This window comes from Limulus polyphemus, unplaced genomic scaffold (genome assembly GCF_000517525.1).
Source record: "Limulus polyphemus unplaced genomic scaffold, Limulus_polyphemus-2.1.2 Scaffold5876, whole genome shotgun sequence".
Classification (NCBI taxonomy): Eukaryota; Metazoa; Arthropoda; class Merostomata; order Xiphosura; family Limulidae; genus Limulus; species Limulus polyphemus.
In genome coordinates this window covers 14451-22686 of record NW_013671486.1, presented here as the reverse complement: position 1 = coordinate 22686, position 8236 = coordinate 14451, and the positions used below count along the sequence as shown (strand labels likewise).

The window sequence follows — 8236 nt, the reverse complement described above, 5'->3', positions numbered from 1 at the left end:
GTGATCAAAACAACACATTAAAATACTGGGTCTGGAGACAGTTGATCAAAACAACACATTAAAATACTGGGTCTGGAGACAGTTGATCAAAACAACACATTAAAATACTGGGTCTGGAGACAGATGATCAAAACAACACATTAGAATACTGGGTCTGGAGACAGATGATCAAAACAACACATTAAAATACTAAGTCTGGGGGGGAATATATAAATATGCAAATATCTTCCATCTTGGATGACCAGTAAAACCACCACCACCAAAGTTGTAGGTACAGTGGTATAACCATATAAATGCTTTGTCTTCTTGGACGGTTGACAAAAACACAAACTGTAGGTAAGGTGATATAAATACACAAATATCACACAGACTAATTCTGCTTAAATTGCACAACAGAATACGGAAATTTAGCTTACTTGTTCCTTCAATTTGATTGCAAGTTCCATTCCAATACTTCAAAGAGCTATAAAAAACAAAAAAAACAACTTAAGTTTGTCCATCTCTCTATCTATATATACACACACACATACATACATTATCAGATGCAAGTTAGCAAGATCTCTTTCAAGCCGACTTAAGTTATTTCAGTAATGCATATTGTTTTGTATAGGAAGTTTGTAGAACTGGATGAAAAATTTTCAAGAGTAAAATAGCCAGGAGTGTACAAAGTAAATAAATATAATGAAATAAACACGGGTATCAAATCACTTAGGATGATTCTTCAGGTTTTTTTCAAAATCACTGGGCTTCAAGTCTGTTGTTCAGTAAAAATAGAAGATGAGCATGCACAAATAGTTCCATTTGTTTTAATATTTACACAAGGGTTTTTGAAGGAGTTTAAGAATTAGATACGTAAGTCACTTGCTACTATTTGTTATAATAGTCTTATAATAGTGAGCAGATCTCAGAAGATTGGCTAAAGTTACTCCTTTTTTCATGGGAGGTGATAAAAATTGTCCCCATAATTACAGGCCTATTAGTCCCTTACATAAGTGGTGGAAAGAGTTTTTGAAAGTCTGATAAAAGATTCTTTGCAAAGTCATTTAACAAAGCTTGAAATTTTGTTGGATAGTCAGCATGGTTTCACTAGGGGAAATCCTTACCATACTAATTATTTGACATCCTTTAAAGAGGTTACTGCTTAAGTATATGAGGGTAAGGGTGTAGATTTGGTGTACCTGGATTCCCAGAAAACATTTGACAAGGTGACACATAAAAGTATTGTAAAAAAAAATCTCTATAGTTGTGAGAGATAAGTTAACTAATTGGATAGAAGAGTGGCTGGATGGAATAAAACAGAGGGTTGTTATAAATGGAATTCAGTCATACTGGATTAATGTTACAAATGGGGTACCTCAGGGTTCAGTGTTAGGACCTTTGCTCTTTTTGATTTACATCAAGGACATAGATGAAGGAATGGCCAATATATTACTTAAATTTGCAGTTGATATTAAAGTATTGCTTGTTGCTGGCTGTGAGGAGGATGCTGCTGCTGCTTTACAAAAGAATTTAAATTATTTGGTGTGTTGGATGAATAAACAGAAGATGGGTTTTAATTATAATAAATGCAAGATAATGCACGTGAAATATCACAATTTGAATTATGGATATAATTTAGATGGGAACAACCTTAACAGTGTCATGAAAGAAAGAGATCTTGGTGTAATAGTTGATCAGTCTCTTGAGCCATCCAAGCAGTGTGCTGTTGCTAGTGGTAGGACAAATAGGATTGTAAGTTGTACCTACAGAAATATTGAATACAAGTCTAAAGAGGTTATAATTTGATTGTACAGGTCACCGATTAGGTCACATTTGGAGTATTCAGTTCAGTCTTGAGCTACTTACCTTAGGAAGGTCATTGAATTGTTGGAAAGGGTTCAGAGAAGGGTTACTAGGATGATATCCAAGATGGAAAGGTGCCATAAAAGAATAGGTAAAGATTTTTTGACTTTTTTTCTCTTTAAAAAAAAGAAACGTTATTACAGGGAATCTGATTGAGGTGTTTCAGATTGTTAAGGGAATTGATATTATCGATTCTTCATATTTTTCTCTATTTATTGGTAAGAATGGTAAGACAAGGGGACACAGTTATAAATTCTGGCAGAGTAGGCATCATCTTTAGCTAAGATAGCTTTATATTTGTAATAGGGTTATTGACTTTTGAAATGGGTTGCCTTCAGATGTGGTGGATGCAGTAAATTTAAGGTACTTTAATGGAACTCTTGATAAGTATTTAAATGATAAGGGTTGGCTTTGAGTTTTTAGTAGATAGACCAAAAGTTCCCTTGTTGTCCTTTAATGCTATATTTCTAAAGACCAACGAGTGTTTCTAACAGACCGAGAACAAGTAATAATAACGACAAACCAACGATTGCTCCGAGTGGGATGCTCTGTAAATCAATTCAAGTGGAAAGTTATGAAATTCCCGAGGACATCTTGCAGCTATTCAGTAACTAAGTTAGCTGAAACAACACAAGAATAGACACGTTTTCAGCATTTTTATCAGTCTAAGAAATAAATTCTAACTTGATATTTAAAGACAATTTTTAGTTGAAGAACTTATTACTTATATTTCAAGTACCCCTACAATATCAGTGTATTTATAGACGTTAATTATATAATATGGAAGACTTCTCTATAAGTAAGCTACCTTAGTAATCAATTTTGTACAAAAACTACCCACAATTCTATTCCGAGAATTAGACCATTTGATAAAATGCCTGAAATACTCATAAAGGTGCAGATAACGGAACCTATGAATAAAACACTTTTCAACTTGCCTTGCTCCATTCCAGCTCTCTATGAGATTGAATTTGTTGATTTTATCTTTTCCTGTAAAAACTGTAAATACTCCATCATCAGAGTTATTCCTCTAAAAACGAAAAAAACAAACAACAACTTTATATTCCCTAGTGATAGCTGTATCTATTAGATATTTTGTATACATTATAATTACAGTTTTAAAACCATCTATAAAAAGATTTATCCACGAGTTCAAATGTAACCAAGGAGAAGTATGTTGAGTGACTTCCTGGATGAAATGAGAGTGAATTCAAGTATTCGTGAAAGTTTATTCCCAGTTAGGCCTCCAATAATAACTAACCCTAGCTAGTTTTTCAACTTGGTTAGCAATGCTTTTGATTTAAAGTATAAAACAATACAAATAAATCTAAGAAGATTGTGGGGGGGGGGGGTTATTTTGTAGCATCATCAGGCTATCTGCTGTGTCCACTCAGGGGGAATCAAACCCCTGATTTTAGCAGTGTAAATCTGAAGACTTATCGCTGTCCCAGTGGGGGACAAGATCCAAGATTTTGGAACGGTAATTAGATTGTGGGGGGTTTATCTTGTAGCATCATCAGGCTATCTGCTGTGTCCACTCAGGGGGAATCAAACCCCTGATTTTAGCAGTTTAAATCTGAAGACTTATTGCTGTCCCAGTGGGGGTCAAGATCCAAGATTTTGGAACGGTAATTAGCATTACATTGATACCTAGAGCTATATGAAAACTATCACTCAGTTCCATTTCTGATAATCTTTTCCAAAAATCATTAAAAATGTACATATATAATTAAGATTCATTAAGTTCTGTTAAAACCATCAGAGATTATTTACATGCTTCGAACATATTACAAAATTATTTTCTAATTCAAATTTGTAAATTCAGTGTTGGAGATATATATATAGTAAGTTTATTCTATATTACAGGGTTGCGAATCCCTGTTTAACATTAGCAAATGGTACCACAGTCTAAGTTCTGTATTGTAAAATACTTGGATTTTAAGAAAGACCTTACTTTTAAAGCGACAATTGAATAAGATGTAAAACACCTTCTTTCATGTATTTATAAAAGACGTTACATTATAAACTCTGTAGTTCATCTCTGTAACATGGAAAAATATACTTCCCTGGCCATTCAATTCCTAAGAACCCCGTATTTGACTCTCTCTCTCCATATATATAGTTACGCCAATATAAGACTCAATAAACAAAATTCTAACAAATGTGGTGTTAATGGATTAAACTACTCTCAATAAAGGCTTAAAGAAATTTCTTGGTGTTTTTAAACAGCAGTTACCTGGTAATCATGAAGAAAGTGGTTTTGTTCAATTTGAACACACAATTAAAAAAAACTTAATTTCACGTATATTTTTTTTTCTGACTTTGTAACTTTTTTTTTTTTATGGTTGAAGATTTCTTACAAATAGATGGCAAAAATAAAACTGAGTAAATGTGATAGGAAATGTTTCATCTACAAAACAATACCATTTAATACAAAGGAATCACAGATATTTTTATTTTTTTTTACATCATACCTGGATTTTGAAAGTAAAATAAAGTTACCCAAAGTGACAGAATGGCAACTATAAGCTGAAAATTTAAGTTTACTTTTAATAATACCAATAGCTTATTTTAGCTACTAATATTTCAATTTAAACATATTCAGTAAAAACTTACCCCATACAACCACCCAAAATATCCACGAGTCTTGGGTATATCTGGATTAATCAATGAAGCAATTTCTGTCAAGTAATCATGGTAGCCCTCATAGGTTAGTTGGCGAACTGATCGTCGGATGAAAACAGTCTCTTTCAACAGAAAGAAAGCAATCGAGGCAGAAATTTTTTCCACTGAGTTGGCATTACGTAACCATGCTGCTGCCGCCTTTATTACAAAAATCCAAGAAAATGCTTACTCTAACAAACGTCCATAAAAATTCATTACAATGAAATAAAATTTTAAAAAGATATATTCTAATATATCAAATTACTATCACCCTTTCTTTCATTTGTGATATAAATATTTTAATATTATAGAAATTAACCCAATAACAGAAAGAAGTAGTTACACAGATATCTAAAGCACCTACTAGCTACATGAACTGAAAGATACGATCCTACCAAAGTGTTTGAGGTAGTGCAAAGTTTAAAATGTGAAGGGAACAAAAATAGTTTTCAGAACACAAAAATCCTCTCACAAAATCTTTATTATTTTTGTAAAGCAGAAATATAGGTGATCATCTTCGCCGAGGTTTAAAAAAACAACAAAAAGGGAACTTTAGATTTGTTAAGAAACCCTGCAGGTACTCTTAAATCCCTAAGAGGTAGAAGAACATTCTAGAAATGATATAGTATCAAGTGTGACTTGAAAGTACAGATGGAAAGGCATCATACTCACCACCAGTGGAAAGTTAATAGTTGTGATTAAATCATTTTCACTTCCCGTGGAAAGTTCAGGTAAAAAAATATTTTTCTTCTTCTCCCTATATGTCACAGTGTCGTTGTGGTGCCAAGTAATGTTCCTTTTAACCCACCAGCTCCTAATATCAGATATCAAGTAATGGCATTTATTGGCACGTTTTTTTTAACGTATCAAACTAATATACCTCAATATCTAATAATATTAAATGTTATTTTTACAAAATTAGATAATAAAATAGTGCTATATTTTCTAGCTTAGCTACAAAATATTTTGAACAATTTCACAAAAATCCCACAACTGATTGATTTTATGATAACTTTGATGTCTAATACTTAATAGCCAGACAGTAAACATCTGGTAAAGTTTTAATAACTAGCAGGAATACCACTCTACAGGTGGCTGTTTGTGCTAGTAATTACTTATCGTAGTATTCATACCTCATTTAAAATTTTCTAAAAAATGATTTTTCTGGGAAGTACTGCACAGGAAAAGTTTAGATTGTGCTGATATAAACTGTAATGTTTTTATATATTAAAAGGGGTACCTTTATTGAAAAACAAATTTTTTTTACGAACTCCATTTCTTTTGTACTATATTTACAAATTACATCAATAAAGATATAATAAAACCCTCACATATAGTCCTAGTGAAAGTCGTGTTCTTGTTGTGAGGAGAGTACTTACATTTTGTGTTTTATGATAAAAAAATTGTTCTTGCACATACCACAGTTATTTTTCTAAATGTCTGAATCTTGAATACCCAAAGTGTGAAATTTTCTATGGAGTTTTGTTTGTGATACCAGTAGATGGTGCCACATTGTGTTTATTATTTTGGCCATAGACATAGATATATATATATATATATATATATATATATACACACACACACACACACACACACACAAGCTAAATACATTATAATAAGATGTGTCCTTGAAGAATGAGTTGGATTAACAACGGAGAAAGTCTTATTTTCTTAACACTTAAAACAAAAACTGGTCGATTAATTTAGTTTAAAATAACCAAGATTCACTGGTTCAAAATATGCCAGCTTAGGACAACCATACACAAGGGAATTTTTTAGAACTACCAATTTGATCAAAGCCACTACATACACGCATATTTTAGCCAATTTGCTAAAAACAACAAAAATACCTGTAAGTATAAGGGCCGAGCTCTTGAAGTTTGGGTTTTGTACCCTTCTGAAGAAATTCTTCAGGATTAGTCATATTAAAGAAATATATCCTCTGATAGATTGGAATGGGGATGTTCTTCCACATCTTGTATGATATTGACCCATTTTTCAGAGGTAGATTCTGAAAGGGAAAAAAGATGTTTATTACTTAAAACAATTATTGACCATTAAGTTTAAGTGAGGTAATTGTTAAACATATCACACAGCAACAAATGAGATCTGGACATAGTTTATATTGAAGTTTGAAGATAGTTTGTCTTATATTTAAATTAAGTAGTACTGCTCGAAGCAGAAATATTGAATGATGCGAAGAGAATGGTAATATGATGAAATATGACATACAAAAAGTTATCTTGATCAATTATCTTCTCTTTAATAATAAAAAAAAAGATATACACAATTACACCTTGGACTTTTTCTTTCTAGAGCTCATTTAAAATTATGGTAATGGACATTAGTTACTTTTAAAAAATAATTACCAAAGTAACTGCCTCAAGAAAAACAGACACTGTGCCTTTATCTTACAAGGTATGAAAGAACAAATGAACGAACAATAAAACAGTTTATAACGTAACTCAAGCTTTTCTTACTTTTTAGCTACCGTTTTGTTTTTTATTTATTTATCACATTTCATAAAGTTAATTAAGCATACTCGAGATAGTTTTTTTCTTCCTATTATTGATTAATCTCCTTACTTTTTAGGTTGACGTACAGCTGGGTTCCATTTCTAAGCAAGTTGATGTTTATGATCATATAATACAGAAAAGTTCAATTTCTTTTTGAATGAAAAAGTTTTCTTATTTCTTACAAAAACAATAGTTGAATTAATAACAAGATATGATCGTACAGAACGGTAATAAGATATCTTACCTCGTACAACAAATATCTGAATAAGACTGGGAAAGAAAACAGCAGGGTAAGACCAAGTATGAAAATTGCAAACCCTATAGCTCCTGTTACCACTAGTAAAAAAAAAAAAATGTTAATAGAGCTTTCCTTTAAAACTGTTTAGGAACTTTCTAAGAAAGCTTGAAATCAACAATAAGAATGACAAGCTAACCATATATCCTTTTATTTCAATAACCGAGTTCGAGTTATATCTGGTAAAAAATCTGCAAAGGAGATTAGTAATATAGCTTGATTTGAAAACTTGTGTTTTGATTACGTTTTATGACACAGGTGAAAGTCTCTTAAATAACATAATGTTTTGGGACAACATGGGACCTATTGGTCCCTCTTGGCTGTCCCATTCTCTAAACTTAACTATTAATAAATACATTTTTTAAAAATCTTAAACTTATCATTCGTATACTTAAGCTTTCTTTTAAACTCACTTAAATGTACTGCCAATCCCAAAAGCATCCCATTCCAAAAGCCAACCACCCTATCAGAAAAATAAAACTGTCTTAGCTGAAGATGAGTCCTACCCTGCCAAAGTTTATATTTCTGTCCCCTAGTTGTACTATTCTCACCTTTAAGTATGAAAAAAGATGATGCATCAACACTATCAATTCCCTTTAAAATTTTAAGCACCTCACTCAGATTCCCTCTAACTCTTTTTCAAAAGAAAACAATTTGGGAAACTTCAACCTCTCCTCGTGTGACAACCCCCCCCCCCATCCCAGGCACCATTCTAGTAACCCTTCTCTAAACCCTTTCCAACTATTTAATGTCCTTCCTAAGGTAAGGAGCCATAGACTGAACATAATGCTCCAAATGTGGCCTAACCAGTGACCTATACAATAAAATTTTAGCCTCGTTAGACTTGTATTCAATATTTCTGTAGATACACCCTAAAATCCTATTTGTCCTACCACTAACAACACACTGCTTGGATGGC

The 8236-nt window shown here is 32.2% G+C and overlaps 1 protein-coding gene across 6 annotated transcripts in view; it reads right to left on the bottom strand.

Moving 5' to 3' along the window:
* Positions 1-8236, bottom strand: part of LOC106473092 (scavenger receptor class B member 1-like) — a 25942-nt gene that overhangs the window by 12755 nt on the left and 4951 nt on the right. For all 6 annotated transcript variants that reach the window (XM_022401588.1, XM_013933773.2, XM_022401590.1 and 3 more), the window contains exons 3-8: positions 7267-7358; positions 6357-6517; positions 5179-5320; positions 4459-4665; positions 2781-2872; positions 417-463 (exon numbers count right to left, since the gene is read on the bottom strand). In XM_022401588.1, the coding sequence (XP_022257296.1) occupies positions 417-463; positions 2781-2872; positions 4459-4665; positions 5179-5320; positions 6357-6517; positions 7267-7358 (741 nt within the window). The remainder of the gene's footprint in view (positions 1-416; positions 464-2780; positions 2873-4458; positions 4666-5178; positions 5321-6356; positions 6518-7266; positions 7359-8236) is intronic.